General features: G+C 40.9%; 1 protein-coding gene across 1 annotated transcript; it reads left to right on the forward strand.

Annotated features, from left to right (window-relative positions):
- Window positions 1-365: 365 nt before the first annotated feature.
- On the forward strand, window positions 366-15,444 carry depdc1b (DEP domain containing 1B). Its single transcript, XM_039804687.1, has 11 exons — window positions 366-413; window positions 4,717-4,982; window positions 5,110-5,254; window positions 5,943-6,070; window positions 7,610-7,740; window positions 7,833-7,880; window positions 8,651-8,791; window positions 8,916-9,082; window positions 10,838-11,014; window positions 13,179-13,361; window positions 13,664-15,444. The coding sequence occupies exons 1-11, from the start codon at window positions 366-368 to the stop codon at window positions 13,826-13,828; spliced, it is 1,599 nt and encodes a 532-aa protein (XP_039660621.1). The 3' UTR covers window positions 13,829-15,444.
- The last annotated feature ends 9,203 nt before the right edge of the window (window positions 15,445-24,647 follow it).

Raw genomic sequence — 24,647 nt, forward strand, 5'->3', positions numbered from 1 at the left:
TCAATGTAGGCCTAATGGTAAAGCGTGTTTAAATTGTCCTAGTGTGAACAGTTCTTTTAAAACTTCTGCTCAAAATTAAAATCTGATAATTAGTAGGCTATTATAGTAGAAGCTGCAGTTGAACGTCTTTCTTACCTCCTCTCAGAAATGCTGCATTTCATGTGGTCACGTGACCAGCTCGCTGTCTAATCACGTCGCTCGAATGGTGTGACGCACGAGATTCAAAGTTGGCAGCAACGTCTCTGTTGAGATATTCTACTAGCATAAACTTGCTTGTTTTCATCCGCAGCTGAAGCTTTAAGAAGCCTATAGAATATATATTTCTCCATGTTTTCATACGACTGAAGTGGGTTTTCACTATCAGAATGGACGGTAAAGTTATCGGAACGGGTCCATACAGGGCGACCAAGCTGGTGAGTCAGTTGGTAACGATAGCAAGGCACAGCTAAATTATACGTGCAAAAGCTTTTTAAGTTTCAACGTTACAATGTAGCTAGACTTAATTTGCAAAGTTTGTTTCATGTTTAGAACGTTAGCTAGATTACGTGGATAATTTACATTCATACTACACTAAGCAGGCGAAAGCTGACGTAACGTTACTTACTTAGTCGTAAGTTTAATGTTAATTTAGTTAATTAGCTAACAGTTGTTTTACAACTAAAGCGTTTAAAATATTGTCCTCACGAAAAAAAGAGAGGCTCGCAAAACAACCCTAAAAGTAGGTAAGGAAAGTCAACAAAAGCAACTTAGTGGGAAAATGGGGTACTAGTAGTAGTGCCATAAGCACCTGCCTACATGCTTAATTTTGTTGCGACTCTTTCAGAACTGTGCACCATTTAGCATTATAAAAACCTCATTTACAAGAATATTCCAAGGTGTTTACATTTAGACTAATTGCATGCAGATATTTCTAATAGGTTCAAAGCAATGCTAATGTGTTTACTGTGTTAATGTATAGTGTGTCCTTGGCACTATCATTTCATATGAAAGTATCAAACAATATACTTACTATTCCTCTCAACTGTTTCTACAAGCTCACTGGCTGTGGCTCGGAATCTTAAACCCCTTTCGACTTTTAATAAATTGCTATATACATTGTGCACATTGCAAAACCGCATACGAAACGTGTATGTTGTATATGTCATTTTATTTTTAAAGGCAAATTTAAATACTAGCAAGTTAATTCACCCATTTCATGTTATTTAAAAAAAATCCCTGTAAGCTTTTCTTAGCAGACATATTGACTTGTCATATTAAGAAAGGCACAGGTGTTACTAACAACGTGATGGCTTCATTCTACTCAAGTGTCCCATTGAGCTGCCAGCATGCACAAAAGCAGAACCTTGAAACCAAAGTAGCTAAATGGAATTCATCTATAATTTTTATCATTTGCACCTGTGCCTTTTATTACTGTGACAGTCAAAATGTGAATAAAAAAAATAAGCCCAATACTGTGACAAGAGAGTCTCTACTGAAAAGTCCTGTGCTGAATTGGGATAAATGAGCTACGGAGTTTGCGGTCCACTTGACAAAACAAGAATGTCAATACTATTGTATCCTTTCCCTTGGTTTCTGCCTAGTTTAATCAGCAACAGTGTGTCTTTTCAGACTTCTGCCTATCCTTTTCACCTACTGTGTATTGCATTTGTGCAATCTGATATTGAAATACAGTTAAACAAAGGCTACAAGTAAGGCTGTACAATTAATCGAAATGTAATCGTGATTATGATTTCGGCTCCCAGTGATCACAAAAACAGAATAATCGAGGAAAAACAATTATTTAGCTCATTACGTTTTGCAAGTAAGCTCTTATTTTCTCTTGTGTTCTGAATGAAAAAATGTGTTGTTGTTTTTTTTTTGTTTTTTTTTTGTTTAACTTTTAACACTGTTTTTTAATTTCACTAATTGCAACGTCTTTCCAGCAAGTAATCATGTTAAATTATCATGATTTCAATATTAAACAAAATAATCATGATTATATTTTTTTCCATAATCGAGCAGCCCTAGTTACAAGTAGGCCTAAAATGTAAATACATAGTTTATTGTATCGAAATTCCCCACTGGGGATCAATTAAAAAAACATTGGTTTCCTTCTGTGGTTCAGAACCTTTTCTGCATATTGTTGTAATGAAAGACAATTCTTCTCCCAATAGTCTTTCAAGGCTAGCCATGAGTTAGGCTTTTACATGTCTTTAGTTCTCTCTCTCTCTCTCTCTCTCTCTCTCTCTCTCTTTCTCTCTCTCTTTCTTATCTACTTCCTTCATTTTTCTCCTGGCCAACTGGATACTTTGTAAGATCTTAAAACCTGCAACCTCTGCTCTATCCAAAACACTGAGGAGATAATGTTCCATTTGTTGTGATTAGGGCTGCACAATATATAGTTTTAGCAATATCAACTAGCACAATATATATATATAGCGCGAAAGGTTGCGACATATCGCGATAGACACTACGACATTTTTTTGTTAGTTGAAAGAAAATATCAGTAGAAAACTGCACTTTAAAGTGTATATGTCATTCTTTTTTAGTGGTGCCTGTCATGTCAATTAAATGTTCAATTTGTTCAATAAAATGTTAGAAACTATTTGTTTTAAATTCAACAAGCAATTTGTTGTATTTTAAAAGAATACTGAAAGCAACAGAGGCAGAACTGAGCACACTCTAATACCTTTATTTAAAAGTTAATTTAAATTTATCGCAAGTAATATCGTTAACGCGATTCAACAACGGTATCGCAAATCACATATTTTCCTCATATCGGGCAGCCTTAGTTGTGATATCTGCCTGATGAGTGTGTTCTGGCTCCTTTGTGTGATTTGAATCACTGTGAAGAGAGACAGTTGTGGCTGTTACATACACAGCTTTAGTGCTGCAATATTTAGTCTATGAAATTAAGAACATTCACAACATTGTTCCCTAGGGCTGTATGTTAGTCTATTTTTACACACATTGTGTTTTGTGCATCCCTTTCTGACAGTAATCACAAAAATGTTCCAAACAAGAACTTGTTGAACGCATTAAAATGTTATTGTTAATGTTGATTCGCATGGGACTAATATTATCACACAACGTTTGTGCAAAGTATGGTAGGTAATTTGCAGTGGAATTTTTACTTGACAGATAACATAGCAGATTGACATGGGATTACAACATGGCATTGTAACTTTGCGTAAACATTAACGCCCCTTTCCTAAAGCCAAATGGCGTGTTATCTGTACACATTTTGAGCTTTCCACGTGTATGTCTACTAGGGTTGGGTACCGAAACTTGGTGCCAATAGGGAACCGGTGCCGACGTAAACGGTAGTAACGAGACCGAATAAGAACGAAAGTTTCGGTGCCTCATTTCGGTGCTTGACTTTACACTACAACTGACAGCATGTAACGTTAGCCTACCTTTAGCTAGCAGCTGGATTAAACACCGGTAAAATGCTGACAGCTAACGTTAAACAGTGTAAAGTGTGACTGTATTTCACTGTGGAGGACTTCAACAGCGGGATGTAACAGTCTGCACTGCAGCGCAGCAGCTGCCGTTGTCGCAATTCATAGATATACAGTGCGTTTTATATGGTCGGAATTAAACAACACAGACGGTGCGTTCACTTGCAGCTGCCGTTGTCGGAATTAAACAACACAGACGGTGCGTTCACTCGCAGCTGCCGTTGTCAGAATTAAACAACACAGACGGTGCGTTCACTTGCAGCTGCCGTTGTCGGAATTAAACAACACAGACGGTGCATTCACTTAAAACAGGTAGCCCTCGGGTGCATTCACAGTAATTCACGTAAAATACTCTTTTCCCATCTGGGGTTCAACAGCAATTTACTGGTGAAATAAGTTATTGTTATAGTTATTACATTATTATTAAATCTTTAATTTTGACCATGGCCTTAGCAATAACTTACTTACTGACTGACTTATTTTTTTTTCTTTTTTTTGTTTTTTTTTTAACTTTATTGAAAAGTACCGGTTCAGGCACCGGCACCGTTTTAAAAGTATCGATTTAGCACCGGAATTGAAAAAAAAAAACGATACCCAACCCTAATGTCTACGCTGTATACAGGCGATGTAAACATACACAAGTGTCTTATTGCGAGAACGTGCCGTACTATCGCAAGAACAATGTCACACACGTGTAAAAATATATATATATATATATATATATATATATATATATATATATATATATATATATATATATATAAACAAAAAAAAGGTTGAGTTTAGGGAAGAAACATTGGGGAAGGCTTAAAAAAAATAAAAAGGGTTGACAAACGCGGGACGCGATCCCGGCTCTCCTGGGTGAAAGTCCTGTGTCTGTGGACTTACGTTCTGTCATACTACTTGCTACGGCGAAAATTCACACATAATGTAGGTCAATGGTGGCCGATAGGCGTTGATAAACACGCTAAAAAGCGATAATGCGTCTTGATAACTCGCAAAAACGGCATACGAATTTGCATGTCATACATACGCCACTTTATGAGATCAGTCTATGGGATTAAGATCACAGATGACCTTCGCAATTATTACAAACTACTAGAAGTCCCCAGGTAATAATAGTCCTGTGCGAATAGAGCTTTATACTAAATTACAAAGGAGCACTCACTAAATTTGCTGTCTGTCACAAGAGTTCTACACCATTTTTCAGACCACATTATCTCCCTTTGTCACATCTGTCTCCATTTTTTTTTTTTTTTTTTTTTTCTTAATACAGTGGAATGAAACCATTAAACTCTTCCGTGGAGGCATGCCGCTGAGAAGGCACTGGGCGCACTTCCGCTACTACGATTGCAGTTTCGCCGGATCCGAGGCTGTGGATTATCTGCATGAGCTGCTGAGGCGCAACTACAACTTTGGCCCCGAGGTGACTCGTTACCAGACTCTGCAGCTGCTCAGGAAGTTCCTCAAGGCCCATGTCATAGAAGACATCAAGGGACGCCATGGGTCAGAGGACTTTGAAGACAACGGCCATCTATACAGGTGCTACTTTGTCACCCTCTACAGTAATTTGTGTTAGTTGATACACCGTTGGCATTGCTGCTGCATCTTCACAGTTTGCTCTTTCGTCCATCGCCTAAGCCCGGTGCTGTTCTCTTTTTTTCACCAGGTTCCCCTCCTCGTCCCCCCTCAAGTCTTTTCCAACAAGGCCTCTGTTAAGAGACAGCACTGACCTTCCCAGACTCATTCGCTGGGACGACTACGAAGAATTGCCTCAGCGGGAAAACATTCCACCCCTGAAGTCTGCTGTCATGGTGAGAAAGAGACAAAGATGTTATAGCTCCTCCACTGCTTGCTTAGACTCATGCTGTGCTTAAAGTGTGCACGCATATGCAAACGTAATAGAGAGCAAATGGCAAATGAGAACATTTTAAGCATCTTCCCTGTTTTAATTACTCCTGTTTGCTGACATTTATATCACTCTGCACTCAATGTTAAACAGTACACTGAAAAATTTAAAACCAATCCTGAACAAGAGCCCAAAAAAACAATACTTTTTTACTTTCAGTGTTTGTTCAGACTGCTGCTGCAGTTGTTTTTTTGTTGAACGCAGTTCTACGGCACATCTTCATGGCTATGTTGTGTTGGGCAGCATTATATTGAAGGGCGTTTCTAATGTTTTGTCCACCTTATTTACACATATGAACGGACAAAAACTGTAAACCTCACACGTAATAGTGTAATACATTACCATACAAAGTAAATTTGGACCTATACCATTACAAATAGTGTAAATATCGACATCTCTGAATCAATGTCAACAACAATTCAAAATTCTTTTCTTTAACAAAGCTATGTTTTATTTTTTACATGTTTTTCTTTTTGCATTACAAGCCTGTTTGCACTGGATTGTTATTACAAATGGCTTTCTATGTTTGTTTGTTTTTTCTTACTCTGTAAGTCAGGACACTTTTCTTCATGTCTCCATTTCTTTTTTATCAGACCTCAGATTTGTGGAATAAAAGGCACAGTGTGGCTATTGGGGATGTGCATGAATGCAAGCTCATACGAAGGAAGGAGATAACTCCAAAGCAAGTGGACCACATCTGGAAGTCGATGACGGTTGCGCAGTATGTAACCCTTTTACATAACCCATTAAACATTTCCACTGTCCATTTTGTGTGTATCTTTTGCTGTAGGTCAGTGGTTCCCAGACTTGTTTCCGACCATGACATGGCAACTCTTTTAAAGGACATTTTTTTTTGTCAGTCAAGTACTGTTCAGGGTGACTGTTATGAGATGTATCAGCATTTCTTTGAGCTCCGTTTACTGTGTCAAATCTTTCCATTGCTTGCTCTGACGGTCACAATTTTGACTGCTGAGCCCTTGGAAAGCACATTGTGCTGCTATGACAACTGGCAACCGTGAGTTGTCACGTAAAATAGCTACGGCAAAACTGCTTATTAAAGGTCCCATGACATGGTGCTCTTTGGATGCTTTTCTATAGGCCTTAGTGGTCCCCTAATACTATATCTGAAGTCTCTTTCCCGAAATTCAGCCTTGGTGCAGAATTACAGCCCCTAGAGCCAGTCCCACAATGAGCTTTCCTTATGGTGTAGACACATATAGCCGAGGCCTTGACCAACTGCCACTTTGCTCATTTGAAAGCCAGGATGTCTCTCTCTCATGGGTGGGCCAAATTCTCTGGGCGTGCTAAGCAGAGAAAGGGGAGGTAACCTTGCTTGTTATGACCTCATAACAAGCAAGATTCCAGATCGGCCCATCTGAGCTTTCAGCTTTCTTTTTTGCAAAGGCAGATACGCAGGCTCTGTTACCCGGCTCTGTTTAACCTATCACATATTCAGCCAATTGGGGACCATAGGCAGGCTGGGGGAACTCACATTAATGTTAAAAAACCTCATAAAGTGAAATTTTCATGCCATGGGACATTTTTAAAGTTTTTAATCATGTGATTTTGATAAAAGTTGCTTTTTTCTTCTGCTTTTAATATGTTTGGAAACATAACCTAAAACACAGTTAAAGGTCCCATGGCATGACAATTTCACTTTATGAGGTTTTTTAACATTAATATGCATTCCCCCAGCCTGCCTATGGTCCCCAATTGGCTTGATATGGTGATAGGTGTAAACCGAGCCCTGGGTATCCTGCTCTGCCTTTGAGAAATTGAAAGCTCAGATGGGCTGATCTGGAATCTTGCTTGTTATGAGGTCATAACAAGCAAGGTTATCTCCCCTTTCTCTGCTTTGCCCGCCCAGAGAATTTGGCCCACCCATGAGAGAGAGGCATCATGGCTTTCAAATGAGCAAAGTGGCAGTTGGTCAAGGCCACACCCCCACCCTCCACCTTGCCCCTCCCTCTCTCCTCCTCAATAGCTACAGGCACATAAATGGCACATCCTAAGGAAAGCTCATTGTGGGACTGGCTCTAGTGGCTGGAATTCTGCACCAAGGCTGAATTTCGGGAAAGAGACTTCAGATATAGTATTAGGGGACCACTAAGGCCTATAGAAAAGCATCCAAAGAGCACCATGTCATGGGACCTTTAAGGTAAATGTGGTCAATCATTTTTAAATGTTTAAGATTCAAGGCACCCTGGGATGCAGTTTGGGAACCACTGTTCGAGATGCTTGATGCCAACTCTGTTTTTAGTTTACAGAGAGTGTTGGGCCTAACGTCATTGGATGGAGTTTTAAACCCAACGCATGTGAACGGCAAGCACATTGTTCACAATGTGTTCAGCGTTAATAAGACGGGCATAGTCATATTGGAGAACAAAGCCGGTAGGATGCATCTGATTCACAATTAAAAGAACAATTAAAAGTTTGGTTGCACCTTTTTTATATTATGACTCCTATCTCTGTTGCATCTCCAGAGGACATGCCATATTGGGTGGTATCAGCAATGAAATGCCTCGCCAATTGTAAGTATACATTTTGTGCTCACTCTAAAAATTGGTAAGAAAATAAAAATCACTAACTGCTTTGGGACTGCGGTGGTTTCAAGTACTTGAAGGGCCTAAGTAAAGTCTCTAAAATGATTGAGTAAAGCACACTTTAACTGTCTTTCACCAATGATCATTTTGAAAGAGTAGTGGATGTTGTCCACATGTTTGATATCTCACTTTTTGTTTATACAGTATGTGAATGTACTGTATGTGTGTGAGTATACCATGAAATCTTAAGTACCATTTTGCATGTTTATACACATGCATTTAAAGGTGCAGTAGGTAAGAGTTATAAAACTAACTTTCTGTCATATTTGCTGAAACTGACCCTATGTTGCAGTAGAACTACAAGAAGCAGGTCATTTAAAAAAAAAAATATATATATAAGTCTGGCTCCTCCTGGCACAACCTACAGCCTGTAGTGTGATTTGCAAAAATCCACCGCTCCCTGTTCAGATGCACCAATCAGGGCCGGGGGGTGTCTAACTGCGTGTCAATCACTGCTCATGCAAACACATTCATTCTCCCTTGTGGGGGGAGGGGCTTAGGAGACAGCTTTGGGCTTTAGCAGAAAGGGGGGAGGGACTGAGAAGTTGTCAGTGTTAACATTTTTTGGTTAACAAGTCCTGGATTTTCACAATCCTACCTACGGCACCTTTAACATTAACGGAGGTTAACTGTATTTTTTTCTAACAGGTTTGCATTCGGTGTGAAGTACTAAAAGTGGCATCTGTCTTCTTTCTCAGGGCCTAATGGCAATGAAAGCAAACAGCCGGTGTACCCGGGTTTCGAGAGGGATGTTCTGAAAACAGTGGCCGATTACTTTCAGAGACTCAAAGAACCCCTGCTGACTTTCCATCTATATGAAGTCTTTGTCAACATTCTCAGTGAGTGCTTCACCACTGATATGTGTACACTGCTACAGATGAACAGTCGCTGGTGTTGATTTTGTATCTAGGCTGAATGTTTGCCCTCGTGAGCAGGATGTCTTCTCTCCTCCTATCTCTGCAGGTCTGCTGCAGGAGCAGGAGGTCGCCACTGAGGCTCTTCAATTCAGCTGTCTCTTACTGCCACCGCCCAACCGAAGACGCCTCCAGCTGTTACTGCGTCTCGTGGCCCGGGTCTGCCAGAATCCCCACCTGCCTCCACTCAACGACACCATTGCTACCCGCACACTGGTAAACATATCTATGAGTTAACTTTGTACTCCTTCATATGAGACTAGGATTGTTGGGAAATCCCACAAATAAACACCCACACAAACACTGGTGCACGCACCAGACGCTAGCCACCACGCCACTTCTGTTTACTGATGGCTACCGTTTACCTCAGGCTAATTAATTAGCTAGTAAGTTGCGATTTTTGGCAGCCAGCCTTCCAAAAAATAGAACAATGAAATTTAAATGTTAACCGATCATTAACCATTGACCGACAAGCAGGAAACGAGTCTCCGTTCACCTGTCCGGGAGGCTCTGACACATTTTCTGCACTCCGTGTCCGTGGACAGCTGTAGGCTTGTACTGGTTAATGTGCTGTGCATTGTCGGACACATGCAGCCGCTTTCCTGAAACCGCTTGCGAGACTGACAAGTCCACAGCACCCCGTGGCGTTTATGTCCGAGCCTGTCTCCACCGCCTCCACCTGCCGGTTGTCAACTGTGTTGTTTGGAGTGAAAGGGAGAAAACGGGACAGATTAGCACGGTGGATATCGCTCATAAAACACATCCCTCAAGCTTCTGCACGGAAATGTCGCCAGACTACACTGTTTTGGTAACATAGCCATACTGAGAAACACAGAGAGAGTTTTGTGGAGCTGATGGGCTTAACACAGAATCCTGACACCATAGAAAAAACTATCTAAGGAATACTGTAGGGCAAATTCCTCCCAGGGGAAATAAGATATTTTTCACTACATAAAAAGAAGATCCCTCAAGTAAAACTGCAGAAAGCTTCAGGATTAGCTACAGTAAGTGAAGTAAGGTGCTCATCACATTGTGTATACCACTGATATCAGGGCTCCAGACTTTTTGCGACCAAAATTTGAGTGTGCGACTGAATTTTACATCCAGTCGCACATGTGCGACCAGTAAATTTGCCCCCTTTTTTCACACGTTAAATGTCGAAACGTAGGTACCTGAGCGCGTAAGCGCAAGCTTATCTGTCCTCTCTGAAAATTGACAGAGCGGTGCTCCGACACAAACCCACACACACACTGCACACACGCAGAGTTGCGATCGGCGCAAACTATGTCAGCTGTTTTGTTGAAGTCGCAGTGAGTGATGCCGATAAAGTGGTTTCAAGTATGGTTACAGTTTTTAAAAACTTCACGCATACAGTGTATTCTGCTATATGATATTAAAAACCGTCACGGTGCTGTTGATGTTACACTTCCTCTGAGACAAGCAGCAGGCACAAAAGTTTGCAACTGTGCCCTGGTGACTGACTGACAGGCTGAGGTTGTAAGGCAAGGCAACTTTTTTTCTACAGCTCCTTTCAGCAACAAGGCAATTCAAAGTGCTTTACATGAAACATTAAAGTGCAATTAAAAACGGTCATGATGAAAATAAGGCTAAAAAAGTTACAGTGAGTAAGAAATGAATAATTATTCAATTTAATAGGTTGTAGGGATGGGTTTGGGAGGAGAGAGGGAGGGGTTTTATTTTTATTTTTGTTTAATTTCTTTAGAGTGTAACATATTCTAATAAAATAACATAATGTTCTAAGTACATAAGATAAATAGGTTTGGAATTATCACCCTAAAAGGTGGGAGGATAAGCGCAAAGTGCACCTAATTATATATTCCTCTATTCTGCGGGGGAAATTCTCTGCCTCTTAAAAGCAAGTCTAAACCAGCCGCAATCGAGTTTCCTCGTAGACCTTTATGCCGCTGGTAGTTGGTTTCTAACCCTTGTCCTGTTGTGGTCTCTGTCCAGATGGTGCAGATGTTCGCGCACTGCGTTCTGGGCTCAGTGGATGAGATGGACCTGGATGAGCTGCTTGCCACCAAATTGGTGACCTTCATGATGGAGCACCACAACACCATCTTCCAAGTTCCTTCCAAGCTGCGTCGCCAGGTCGAGGAGCACCTGTCCCACCTCAAAAGAGTTCAAGTCAGTACACTGTCTGCAGTGACATCAGTAATGAATGAGTCCATGTGTACCGAGCCATATCTGCGCATCATTTGTGAAGACAATAACCCAGATTGGTTCCATCATCTTGCCAAGCACTAAGTGTGGAAAAGTAGAACAGTCACTGGTAAATGTAGAAATGAATTAAAGCCACATAAAATCGGGATATTACATACATTATGTTAATGTGAGTGGAAAACACTTGTCGCATTAGCTTGAGGCAGTTGCCCTGCGTTGTTCTTTAGTGGGCATTCACACAGCCTGCCAGACGGTGTGGCAAAAATGCAGGTCTTTCCATTCATTTTAAATGGGGGTAGTGCGTTTAGGCTGCGGCAGGGTTGAGTTTGACTCAACTTTTGGAGAAACGCAACCCAAAGTCGCGCTGCGGTGGCCAATCATATAACCGGTGATCAGACTTGTCAGTGTGTTTGAGGCGACATGAGAGTCCGTACAGTAAACAGGAAACATCACTGCCTCTGTTGCTGCCGCCCAGGAGTTTGTGCAACAGCTAAATGTTTAAAACAACAAAGCACAGTCAATCTTTCTTACTCGTCTCTTCTCTTTATCTTTCTCTGTGAAATGAAGCTGCCTTCAAGTGCGGTCGGAAACGTCCAGCTCTAAAAACAATGTGACGGAAAACGGTAGCGTAGTTGTGAAATATAAAGTCTACTTGTGCTACATTGGGAGGTTAAAGAACACAGTAGGACGTCACAAAAATGGTCCGTTTCAGAATGATCATGGCATGAAATTAAATTCACAAAATGAAAATATGAGAGGCTCTTATGGAAATTACATAAATTTAGTTTGTACATCAATAACATTAAATGAAAGAGGTATTGCTAATCCAAATCTGATATTTAATACCAACACTATCCCTGCTGCACTGAAGCCTGCTTTCCCTGTAAGTGGTTCATATCTGTTGCCATGGGAAACACCATACAATACTAGAAATGAGGCGACAGTCCATAGGAAGTTAATTCCCTGTAGTCCCTACTGCTTCAAGGTTAACCTGTTTTCTTTAATGTAACCCTATAACTGTAGCATTTCTTTGAATAAATAAATGGGCATGTGACTTATTTTCCATCCAGCGTATGGTATACAGATTTTTAGTAGAAAACGTTGTGGACTATTGTTAGGGCTTGGCACCGAACGTCGATACTTTTATGGCACCGACCGAAAAACTCAGATCCTATGCGTATCGAAAAATTATTTATCTTTTTCGGTGCCAAATTCTGCTTCCAAAAGCATCTGTGAGCCAATAATTGGTATAAAATAAAAGTTTTGTGTTTAATGTATTTTTGTTGATGTTGAAATGGATTTTAAAACATATGGTATCGAAAAAAAGTATTGTTAAGGAACCGGCATCGAAACTGAGGTATCGAAATTGGCACTGGATCGAAAGATTTTGAACTATGCCCAGCCCTAGCATGTAGGCATTACCGGCAGCCACCCACTGTGTTGTGTTTAGGTTTGGGTACCGAACTCAGTACTTTTTTGGGTACCAACCAAATTACGTCGGTACTACGAGGACTGATGCACGTTAAATCAAGCGGTGCCAAATTTCGGTACCTGAGAGCATATCTGTCCCCTCTGCGTGCCGATAAAGCGCTTGCAAGTGCCCTAACAGTTTCCAAAACTCCATGCAGACACCGTTCGCTGCAATATAATATAATGGTGGGCCAAAAACGATAGCGGTGTGGTTACACTTCCTCTGAGGCAGGCACAACAGTGTTTTCTATTCTCTGGCAACTGACAGGCTGGAGGTTGTAAGGCAAGGCCACTTTATTTCTATATTACATTTCAGCAACAAGGCAATTCAAAGTAACTTTAAAGAGCAGTTTAAAAAGAGCTAGAAAATACAAATACAAGAATGAAAGTTCCAGTGCAGTGTAAGAAATGAATAGCTTTAGGATACTGGCTGTATTTTAATTTTAAATTTTTTTGTAGAAGTGCTTTTGCTTGTTTTGCACAAGAACCTTGGCCGTGAGTTGAGTAGACATTCCTATGTATGTACTTTCATTTACTTACTTATTTTTTAATACTATAATAAAAAGCAGGAGAGCAAATATCCAGAATATCAGTTTGTCACACCAGTTTATCGCTATCTTTTACATGAATCCAACATTCCCTTTGTGTCTTCCTTCAGATCAAATACGCAGGTTCAGACACGGACTTCAGTGCATCTCCAGCATTCTGTAAACAGATCAGCAGGGTGGAGTCCGAGGAGCAGAAGGTGATAGGAACCCAGACCCCCCTGCAGGCGCTGCTGGAAGGCCTGATAGCAGACAAAGAACTGCCTTCCAAGGACAAGAGGAAAAGGCTTAAACAGGTATGGCTATAGTATTTTGAAATCTTAAAAGAAAAATGTCGTTAAATGTAGATATTGAAGGAGGTGTCTTTGATTTTGCTGTATTTGCCCATCACAATTTCAGACTGCTCAAACAATGCGCTGTAAAATATACTTATGAGCCATTTATATTTACAAATGTGCTCATATGTTCAAAGCCTTGTATTTCTGTATGTTTCAGTGAGTGAAGAGCTGTGACCCCCCCAATCCCCATCCAAACAGTATGTCTTTGGTCTGTTTTGGCATGTACTGTACAGTAATGATGCACATCATCCGTTTTTCAGTTCCAGAGGTCCTACCCAGAGGTCTACCGTAATCGATTTCCCACTGAGGAAAGCAAGGCTGCTGTCGTACCTGAGAAAACCCCACGACTCAAACCTCACCTCATGTTTTTCAACCTCAAGAAGCCCTTCCAGCCCTTTCAGAGGAGCTGGAGTTTTAGGGCGTGATCTGCCCCCACTGACACATTTCAGGCTACACTTCAGTCTGTAAACACATCTCAAGGTCAGCGTCGTGAGACTAGGAGCTGGAATGGTGCTCTGCTAACACACGGTTAACAACTTGCAATTAATGTTTAAAAATAACGACTTGGACTTTGTAGCACTGTTAAACTAAAATAATAATTTAGAAGGTCAGTTCACGCAATGATAATAATATTAACAATAATAATAATAATGGTAATAATGGCATTCCCACTGACTCCTCGTCATATCTAGCCAGATAGCTTGATTTAGTTGCAAAACATTACCAACTATTTTCAAACTGCAAACAATGACTGTGGATAGCTGAATTGGCCCTTTGTAACAAATACATGTTTTACTGGGTTGATAGAAAACTTTAACTTAGTATAGGAAACACAGATGCACTGACACTTAAAGAACCACTGATGTTTCTTAAAATGAAATTGTGTATTGGTAAATTTTTCTAAGATATTATGCTAGAAAGATCTTCTAAGCACACATTGGCTCTGTAAATACATTGCATTTCAAAAGTAGGTCATTAGTTGATTAACAATTTTAGGTTGTGAAAAGTTAATAATAGATAGATGGATGGATATAATAGTATAGTTTTGTACTATAACAGAAATATTCAGGTGCATTTCTTGGTATTACTTACCCTTCAAACTGATTATGATATTATGAGATGGACTCTTGCAAGGCAACGATGCATTTCATTTTGATGAATACTTGCTGATGGAATGGTCATTATGATCTTGGCAACTCGGAGCCTATCCAAAAGATGTTTTTTTATTTTTTTTTTTTTTTTAACTTTAGCAGTTAAACAGTTACTTTGTCAATGAACATATCAAGGGTTATCTAAGAAAGGGAGTGAATGTGACGTGTTACATAACTGAGATGCTGTAGTAGGGAAAACCCCTACTAGTAACCCTTTACTTGAAGGTATCTAAGGTACATAAAAGTGACATGGCACTCATCCCAAAAGGATCAATAAAGAGAAGTCTCATGAACATATGACACTGTCATGACACATGAACCCTAACTCTAACCCTAACTTGGAAAAGTTAAACCTAACCTAATGACAGAAGCATTGTCATAAATGTTTATGACATGTTCATGACCGTGTCCTGTCACTCTTATGTAGATACCTTTCAAGTAAAGTGTAACCAAAAAAACAAATGGTCCTTCCTCTCTAACCCCCTACTTACCCCATACTTGACTGGTCCTGCTTCATGTGCACTCTTAAAAAGACTCATTTCATGTTTGTACCATACTTGTTTTATTGTGTATATAAGAACTCTTGATTGGTACATATTTCAATGTCTCAAATACTCTTCATTCACTGTTTTCAATGTCTTCTTGTCATTTTCTATTCGCTGCTGTTCTGTCATGTCAATCAGGTTGTTTTTTTACTTAATTTGAGACTTAAATTGTTGTTTTTAGAATGATTAAGTGCTTTTATTCCTATATGGATTTTCATTAATGCTCTTGAACAAATGTAATAATGCTGGAATAACTGTTACACTTGAATTGCTGCTCCTTGCTGGGAAAAATCGACTGGTTAATGATGCTGATTTACCTATAAACATTGTAATTGGTAAATGTAACTCTCTTGTTGTCCTCTTTCTTGGGGGTTATAGTTAGGGATACAGGCTTCTGATGCAACCCAAACATGAACATAGGTGAAATCCATCCTCCAGTGTTGGGAACTGAATTTTGTTTACTTTCCTGTGCATAACCACCGCCCGTAGAACTGTAATAACACTGCAAAAACAGGCACAGTCTGCTGGTGGTGATTGAAGTCTCATTTCTGTAGCTTTTTTTTTTTTGTCCCATTCAGACCCAGTCTGGAAAGCAGATATGTAATGTTTTAAGTGAGATCAAATCCATTAGGGTATAAATACTTTTAGTACTTTATCCTGAATGCAATGGGACTTTGAATGGTTTAAGAGCCCGTACACTTAATCATTGTGATGAAATAATCACATGAGCAAGAGCCTGAATATTGCTCACGTACAGGACTTGATAGATTTTTTTTATAAAAAATAGTGCACTTGCCCATTATCAAGCAATCTTAATTAACATTTTTCCAAGACAAGTAGTCCAGAGTGACATAGTGTCAATTTAAGGTGTCTGCCAGTTTCCATCTTCTCTTTCTCCATGCTGTATGCACACATTAACATTTTTTAACTGGTGGGAATCCTACGCCATGATAGAGCTTAACCTACAGGGTGCTAGAGGGATTTTGTGTGCCAGCAAAAGATTTGCAAGACAGCAGATGCCACCTGCATGAGTTTACAAAGAATCCTCATCCCACACAGTAAACACTTGGGCTGGCACGCCGAGGTGGAAAGAAAACTTCAGTAACCCACACAAGTCATAAATGTGAAGATTCACAATGTTGAAGCCGTTGTGCATAGACTTTTTTTTTTTTAGCATCTTTTCAAGTTGTTCTGGTGGCACAAGTTCAGACAAATCATGAGACTGACCGTGAAAGTAAGCAGTCTATGGCCTTCACCTCAGTGTCCAGTCCCACAGGCATACAGTGTTGACTTTTGTCACTATGGCCCAATCCCAAAGTCCGGACTCACAGACTCACGGACTTTAGTGCGCGTTCTCGCGAAATTCATAAGGGCTTAGGGTTGTCCCAATGTGGAATTTCAAAGGGCGTGAGGGTTTGAGTACACACTTACCGAGCCCTTTCCGTGAGTCTGCATCGATGCAGACTTCACCAAAGGGAATTACCCACAGTTCAAAGCGTTGTGACGTTCACCGCGGAGACCATAGGGAAATCCGGAAATTACGAAGGTAAACAATAGCACGACACGCGACCACGGAACAGAGCAACCTGTTGTCCAGCTTGTAAAACAAGAGTTTGGAATCAGGTAGCCGTCTCCTGGGCCTTGGCCGTGTGGAAAGCAACAAACTTAAAATGAAAATTCCCAAACCGGCAAGTGTCAGCAACATCTTTGTTATTAAACGTCGCCAAGGTAACATGTGATCTCGTGAAGTGCTGTCCCGATCCCATTCCTACCTATCTGAGCCCATGTGGCCTCACACACTCACTCACTTAGTACCTGAGATCAATTAAGTCTGTGAGTCCTTAGTCCTTAGTCCTCAGGGCTCACTTTGGGATTGGGCCATTGTCTTTTTGATAGTACCACTAGGGGGGGTCAAAGTTGGGTATTTTGTGTGTCGAGAAGTGTCAAAGCACATGAAACGAGACTAACTGCTTGTATCTACAGGAAGCGTTGCAGCTGATGGAACGGGTCATTTCTATTTGAATCAATAAAGCTGCCTTCATGGGCCCTGAAGCGTAATTTTAGGGATTCAAGTCTATTTTTTGACCTGATAATGGCCCTAGATGGAAAGCTGCAGGATCACTAAAGTTCATAGCAATTCACCAAATACAGTAGTTGTCGAGATATTGAACAAAAAAAACAAAATAAGGTTAAATGCATGGTGGCGCTAGGGGATCATCAAAGTCTGTTGGCTTTACCTGTGGTGACCATGAATGTCTGTACAAAGTTACCTGGCCAAAATATCTGGTAGCTGTGGAGATATTTCCCCAGATAATTGACGATTTCGGGGTGCTTGCGTAGCTGACCTGGTTGAGGGTTCGCCCCATGTACAAAGCTCAGTCCTTACCGCAGCGGCCGAGGGTTAGACTCCGACCTGCGGCCCTTTGCTGCATGTCATTCTCCCTCTCTCCCCCCTTTCATGTCTCCAGCTGTCCTGTCTAATAAATGCCTAAAATGCCCAAAAAATAATCTTAACAAAAGAAAGATTTTGACTCGATGGTGGCGTTACATGAAAGGTCAAGGCATCACTAAATTCATTCTTATTCATCCTCTCAGGACCATGAAAATCTGTACACAATTTAATGGCAATCCATCCAACATTTGTTGAGATATTTTAATCTGAACCACATGGCCAGCATGGCTCTAGGTTTTGCTCAATTCGAGAGACAAAAAAATGAACTCACACGTTTGCCTAAAAGTGATGATTCGGAGTAATTTCACCCTAGGGTCCTTTGCACCATGACCTCGAGCCAAACACCCCCCCAGAAGCTTTTTTCACCTGGGTCTAACATTGGGAGAGTTAGCGTAGAGTAGCATTATCAGCTGAATAGCTTAGCGCAGGGGCTAATGGACCCACGTTTGTATCTCGTAAATGACCCCACTAATAATGCCCGAAATGATACCAAACTTCTACACTAGTACCAATAGGTTGTGTACTCATAAAACGATGGATTGGAAAGTTTGTAAGTACACCAGAAGTTTATGAACACTTGCCTGCTCTCTTCTGCTCTCTGTTGCTGCTGCTGCTACCTGCAGTTAGACAAGTGCTTAGGGCCGTCTACAAATTACTACACCGAAAAGAGATACAACAAAAATATTTATTAATTTAATGATTAAATAAGGTAATGTCTCCAAACTTACCTCAATTATTACTTGTCTCCTGCTAGTCATACTACAGCACTTACAAAAAGAAAAGTTAAATAAAAAATATTTTTGTTGCATCTCTTTGGTTGTTGTAATTTGTAAACGGCCCTAAGCACGTCTTACGGCAGCAACAACAACAGCAGAGAGCAGAAGCCAGCAGGCAAGTGTTATTTACATAAACTTCTGGTGTAACTTCAAAACCCATCGTTTTATGAGAGCATAACCTATATGTGCTAGTGTAGACGCGTTGTTATCATTCGTCCGTATTAGTGGGGTCATTACCGAGATACAAATATAGCCCTTGGCCCTGCGCGCTATTCAGCTGATAACGCTTACTCTACGTAACGCTCCCAATGTTCGACCCAGGTGAAAAAGCGGGGTATTAACTTCCCGAGGTCATGAAGTGCAAGGAACCAAAAACTCCACCATCACTTTAAATTGCACCTGTCAGAGCAAATTTGCAATTTTAACAGTCATGCCACCTGAACAATTTGCTTTGTTTAGTGTGAACAACATACCTATAGGTTTTCCTGTCAATATCATCAAGCACTATGTGTGTCTGACCAACTGGCTAAGAACCAGAAAATCTCAATTAAAACCTGCTGGACTGGGCAATGTGCATGTGATGTGATATTGATTTGAAACACAATTTTGATGAGGACGATGCACCAGATTAATGAACATGCACCTCTTGTTGCTTACCTTAAGAAATCCATCTTCCCTCTTCTGTGTAGATTAGCCCATAAAATACTAATATAATGCAGACAGATACAGGAACTAGAGATACCAGCGAAAGACAGTCTGAGTATCTGAAAGGCATCAAGGTTGCGGAGACCACTCATTGGCCCTCTGGCCAAACTCAAACATTGAATTTGATGATGTTATTAGAACCACACTAGACTGGAACTCCAGACCCAAATCCGAAAGATTAAGGGTCTGGCAATGAGTAATGAAAATGGCCCAACTCGAGGGGTGGCACCAAGCATGCGTTTGAAAATCTCACTGCACGCAGTTGGATAACACTACGACCAATCACAACAATACACGGGGTGACGTATCCAGAGCGTACCTATACGCTTAGCTACCAGCGGAGCTAACTGGTAGATAAACTCTTGCCGTATCCGGTCAGCAAAACAGCAAAAACGTCCTTCTTGCAAAGGAACGATTCAAGCGCCGTCTTCTGTTCCTCTTTTAGATAAAAAGTCAAGTCTAACTCGTTCATTGTAGCGGCCAAAGCCGTTTCAAACAACTGGTTCATCCGTAGCCATGTTGCAATGTTTACTAATGACTTCGACGTTGCAGCGCTATCGTCATCTGTTTAGCTCGCCTCTGTCCCGCCTACGTATATCAGATACACCGATGTGATTGGTGCAGCTCGGCTACAAGGGCATAGTTAATGAGCATCATTACTCAATGCCAGAGTGACTCGCTGAGCAAATTCAAATTGTGCTCTCGCGAGAACTCTGGATTTCAAAGGTAGAACCACACATAAAAAAAAAACTACTGAACAACTCGAATGTAATAACCCCCCTAATTGTTAAAGAGGTCTTACTAGCAGGCTAATGGCTCTCTAGAAGGTGATGATAGAAATGATGCTCTAATATGAAAAATGTTTGTGAAATGATCACATGACGCTAATGAATGGTGGCGTGGAGAGGTCTGTGGTCATTGTGCTTCGGGTATTATCAGTGCATTCATATTCCAGCCTGCAGATAGTGCAGTAGGGGTTCCATTCAGGGTGACTGGGACTAGCTGATGTCTCAGCACTGGAGTGAAGGAGAGGGAATTAACTCCATTATCACGAGACCTCTTCAGCCTTTGTAGCCTGAGAGCGAAACCTGACCTGAATACAAAGCGGCCGATCTTCCGTTATCATGCATCAAGATTGTATAGCTGCCATAATGTACAGCTTTTATCTCTGTTCAGGGTCATCATGTCTTTTTAAGTGTTGCTGACATGGCCTCTCTTATGCGAATTAAGCCAAATAGACAGCAAAAGAAAGAAATGTTGTACCATAATTTTTTCTGATTACTGTTATTAACTATTTCCGCAAGGCATGAAGAGTAGCACATGAAAGGACAATTCAGAGACAAATGTTCAAATATGAATACATTGCTTAACGGTGTGCGTTCTAAAGTGCTAATCCGCAATAATGTCATTTGTATTGTATTGAATTGTATTTGTATTTTTTCCTTTGTGTGCTACTGCTTAATGTTCACATTGGTCTTCTGCAGATCTGATTCTGTCAAAGTCGCATGTGCCCAGCCATATTACAGGTTTTTTTGTGTACTTTGTGTTAGTGAGTAAGCCCCTGCTATCCAGTGGGGAAAGCCCATGCTGGTTCCCTAATGCTTTTCTGGGAATAGACATGTAGCTGTGGTATTTGGTTTTTCACTCTGGAAGGGTTTTGGCTCTGGACCTGAAAGCAATGCAACACAGGGAGAAAGCAAATCCTACTTTATTTCTTCTATTGTCCCTCTATCACGTGCAGAAAATACATAGACATATGAAGTGTGAAAATGAAACATTGTTTTCTAACGCTGCCAACACTAATTTGGTGGATTACTTTACTGCTGCTCCTGCATGGTAATTTTTTGTTGTTGTTGCTGGCAGCAGACACATCATTTTTTTAAGTGACATTCACTTATATCCTAAACTAAGAAAAAAAAAAGATCTTAATTGATTCTGAATTGTACATGCTGTGCAGTAACCATGTCTCCACTAATCATGCATCAGTCATAATTGCAAAAGCACAAACAGTCACAGCGTGATGTCCACCTGCTCAGCAGAGAGGCAGTAAAACAGTTTCTACTACTTTCTCTGACTTCTGAATGCACCATTATGTTACTGTTACTGCAGGATTATGCAAACCCAAAGGTGCAGAAGAGGAAGATAAAATCCAATGCACATACTTTTTTGGAAAGTTAGGAAGATACTTTCCAAAAAATAATGTGCATTGATTTTTAAATTCCTTCTCTGCACCTTGCTTGTGGTAAACACAGCTTTTCTTTCATTTAACAGACAGCTTAAGCACAAGTAAGCACTGTAGAAGCTAATATGAGAAATGAGAAAAGTTCAACATGAACTAAATTAGCAATGTTGAAGTTTCAGGGAAATAATTGCAGCGTACATGCATTAAAATAAATAACTTCAAAGGTTAAATGCTGCAATACACACACTTGGCAATAGGTGACCTTTTCAATCGGGCTCTCTATTTTGAAATATTTATCTGGTCTGCACCACTGCTCAGTGCAGCTCAACCTGAACCCATTCTCTCAGTGTCAATTAGATAACAGCAGATATATAGGAAATGAGGCTGCCTGTGCCTGTGTAAAATGAGCACCATGTTTGCTTCTGAGTGAGTGAGTGAGTGAGTGAGTGAGTGAGTGAGGTATCTTTAAGTCAATGGGCCCTATCTTGCACTCAGCGCAATTGCCTTTGTACACCGACGCATGTATCATTCCTATTTTGCACCCGACGCACAGCGGACTTTTCCCTCCACAGACGCACGTCGGTAAATTAGGGAATGTATTTGCGCTCCAGGGGGCGGTTCAGCGAAAAGAGGAGGCGTGTTCAGGTGCAAACGTTACGTGGTCCTATTTTGCAGTTTCAGAAAACAATTCCGCCACTGACCAGGAAAAACCTGGTCTAAAGTCAGTGGCGCTAGTCTAAAGTCAGTGGCGCGTTATTCAGATGCTATTTTAGGGACGAATGCTTGGCCATACATAATGTAGCGTGTGCACAACGCGCATACACTTCTCTCATCTACAGCAGTTCCCATTTTTGAAAACCATACATAATTACAAAGAAAAATATTACTGAAAATGCGCTTCGTGTGTTTGGATAGATCAGGAGGCACTTTACAGTACAGTCCTCAAAAAGTCGCAGCATTCTTTGTGGCATGTTGTGTTTTACACATTTCCATGAATCATGGATGTGTTGATGACATAAATGAGGAAATATTAGAGGACTTAAGGAGACGTGATGTTGAACTACGGCGGGATCTGGTCCGGGAGTAATGCGCGATGCGTTCCTGGTGGAGCGGGTGGATGGAGATGGAGTGAGGGGAGGAGGAAGGGGCACAACAGGGGCAGGTGGTGCGTTTGGAGGCCCATGCTCCATGGCTGCAGCAATCCTCTCCAGACTTGAGGAGATACGCCTGAGGGGCCGCAGCAACATCGCCACCCGGACAAGACGGGCATTTAACTTTGCCGCATCCCGGACAGCTCCCGCTGGCGTGCGCCAGGCAAATCCGCCATCATAACAGCAATCCGCCATGGAACAAGCGCGCCTGCTCTTAAAGGGAATGTGAGATGACGCTCTGATTGGTTATTTTCACGTTACGCCCAAACCACACCTAGCTACTTCAGACCAACCCATTTTAGATTTGCGTCGAGCGCAAGACTCATTTATCCCGCCGGTATAATAGCAACAGCGGCCGAGATCCGCCCACAAAGCTACTTGCGTTTGGCGTTTCATACTTGCGTTTCAGATCGTTAAAATAGGGCCCTACTTGTTGATCACCGGTTGGGTTGAGTGTTTCTCTGCTGCGTGCAGCGAGAGTGCTTTTTGTCTCTTATCCTTTTGTGGTGTAGAAAAACAGTGTGAATGGCACTAAGCTTTTGTGCTGATCTGAAAGTCTGATTGTAAGATTAGCAGCAATGTGTCATTTCTTCATGACAAAGAAATGAAGAAGCATTATGTAGCCTAACAGAAAGCTAAAAAAAAACTTAAGATGAATATGAAGAATTAATTTAATTAATTTAATTATTAATCCCCAAGGGAAAATAACATTTGAAGAAGAGATAAAATGAGCTTTTACTTACATATTCTTTGCGTTCGTGCGTGCGTGTGAGACGATTATTTGGAGAACTGTTCATCTGATCTAATTCACACTTGGCAGGTGTATTGCTGGGTACCCAACGGAGAGGTTCACAAGTCATTTTTTGGAAGTCCAAGTCGAGTCTCAAGTCTTTGAGCTCGAGTCCAAGTCAAGTCTCAAGTCTCTGGCCATGAGTCCAACTGAAGTCTCTGGCCATCTGATCTGTCCCTAACACTATATTGTTAAATCTTATGAATTCAAAGCATGTCCTGTAGCTACCATCCATACCGTACAGTATCAAAATCAGTTGTGGGATAACTTCATGGGTTCTACTTAACACATTCCTCTAGCCCTCGGCCCTGGTGAAATTGTAACCTAAGTCTGTCACATCATATGGATACAACTATAAACATACAATTTGCTTGTTCCCAGCATTAGCACAACACATTGCGATGGTTAGCTTGTTACCTGTGACGATATATGCTAAATGTAACGTCTCTTTCACTCAAAATAATGTCTAATGTCGAAGTGGAAATCAAGAGAATAGTGGCAGCGCCACACCAGTTACAGAACAACATGCATCTCAGTGTCAGTCCAAATTACGCACAATAAGAAGAACTCACTGATGTAATGCAATTTATTTATTTTCTAAGTGTTAGTACGCTGAGTCAAGCGCGAGGGAGACTCGACTCAGAGGAGGAGAGGTTAGTGAGGCCAGCGTCTGCGCGGCAGGTGACACAGGTGTGCACGCATCCGCTGCGCCACGCATGGATGAAATAATGAAATAGTAAATAGGACTAACAGAAATATGTGCAGAATTAAGACAGTCAAGACGGCCCAGTGTTTGGTGGACCGGGTACATCTTGTTCACTTAATAGCCTACAAATCATCCACGGGATCAGTTACGCATCACATGAGTTTGCCCACTCGACACAGCGTTTGTTCCTGGGGAGATGGATCCGTGCGTCCCGCCTCCTGTGCGCCATGGATGTCTGAGCCTCAGCAACTACTAACTATAAAGATAAAATGTGCCTGTTCCCAACACTATGCGATGGTTAGTTTGTTACCTGTGACGTCCCCATCCCTGGTACCCAATAACGTATAGAACTTGGTGCAGTTTGAACATGCAGCACACTCAATATTAATAAACTAAAGAAGTCTGTTTTGCGGAGCGAGGCGCGTATGTATGGTCAGAATCAGTGGTAGAATTCAGATCTATTACTCAAGTACAATTAGCAATACTGCATTGTAAAAATAACAAGTAAAAGTCCTGCATTCAAAATCATACTCAAGTAAAAGTACAAAAGCATCAGGAACAAAATATACTTAAAGTACTAAAAGTGAAAGTACTTATTATGCAGAATGGCCCATCTCAGGATCATATTATATTACAGAATTATATAGTGATGCAATCATTTGTTAATGACTCTAATGTTGTGGCTGGTAAAGGTGGGGCTTAATGACTTTATATACTGCTGGGTAGCTTAATCTATAATAATACATCATCATTTATTAGTTACAAGTAACTAGAGCTGTCAAATAC

This window comes from Perca fluviatilis, chromosome 7, assembly GCF_010015445.1.
Source record: "Perca fluviatilis chromosome 7, GENO_Pfluv_1.0, whole genome shotgun sequence".
NCBI classification, from domain to species: domain Eukaryota; kingdom Metazoa; phylum Chordata; class Actinopteri; order Perciformes; family Percidae; genus Perca; species Perca fluviatilis.

What these genes read in the sequence shown, in the direction of transcription:
- depdc1b (XM_039804687.1), top strand. Translation starts at nt 366, where the DNA reads ATGGACGGTAAAGTTATCGGAACGGGTCCATACAGGGCGACCAAGCTG. An exon ending in AGTCTTTGTCAACATTCTCA is followed by an intron (nt 8,792 to 8,915) that starts GTGAGTGCTTCA and finishes CTATCTCTGCAG; the next exon opens with GTCTGCTGCAGGAGCAGGAG. An exon ending in CCATTGCTACCCGCACACTG is followed by an intron (nt 9,083 to 10,837) that starts GTAAACATATCT and finishes GTCTCTGTCCAG; the next exon opens with ATGGTGCAGATGTTCGCGCA.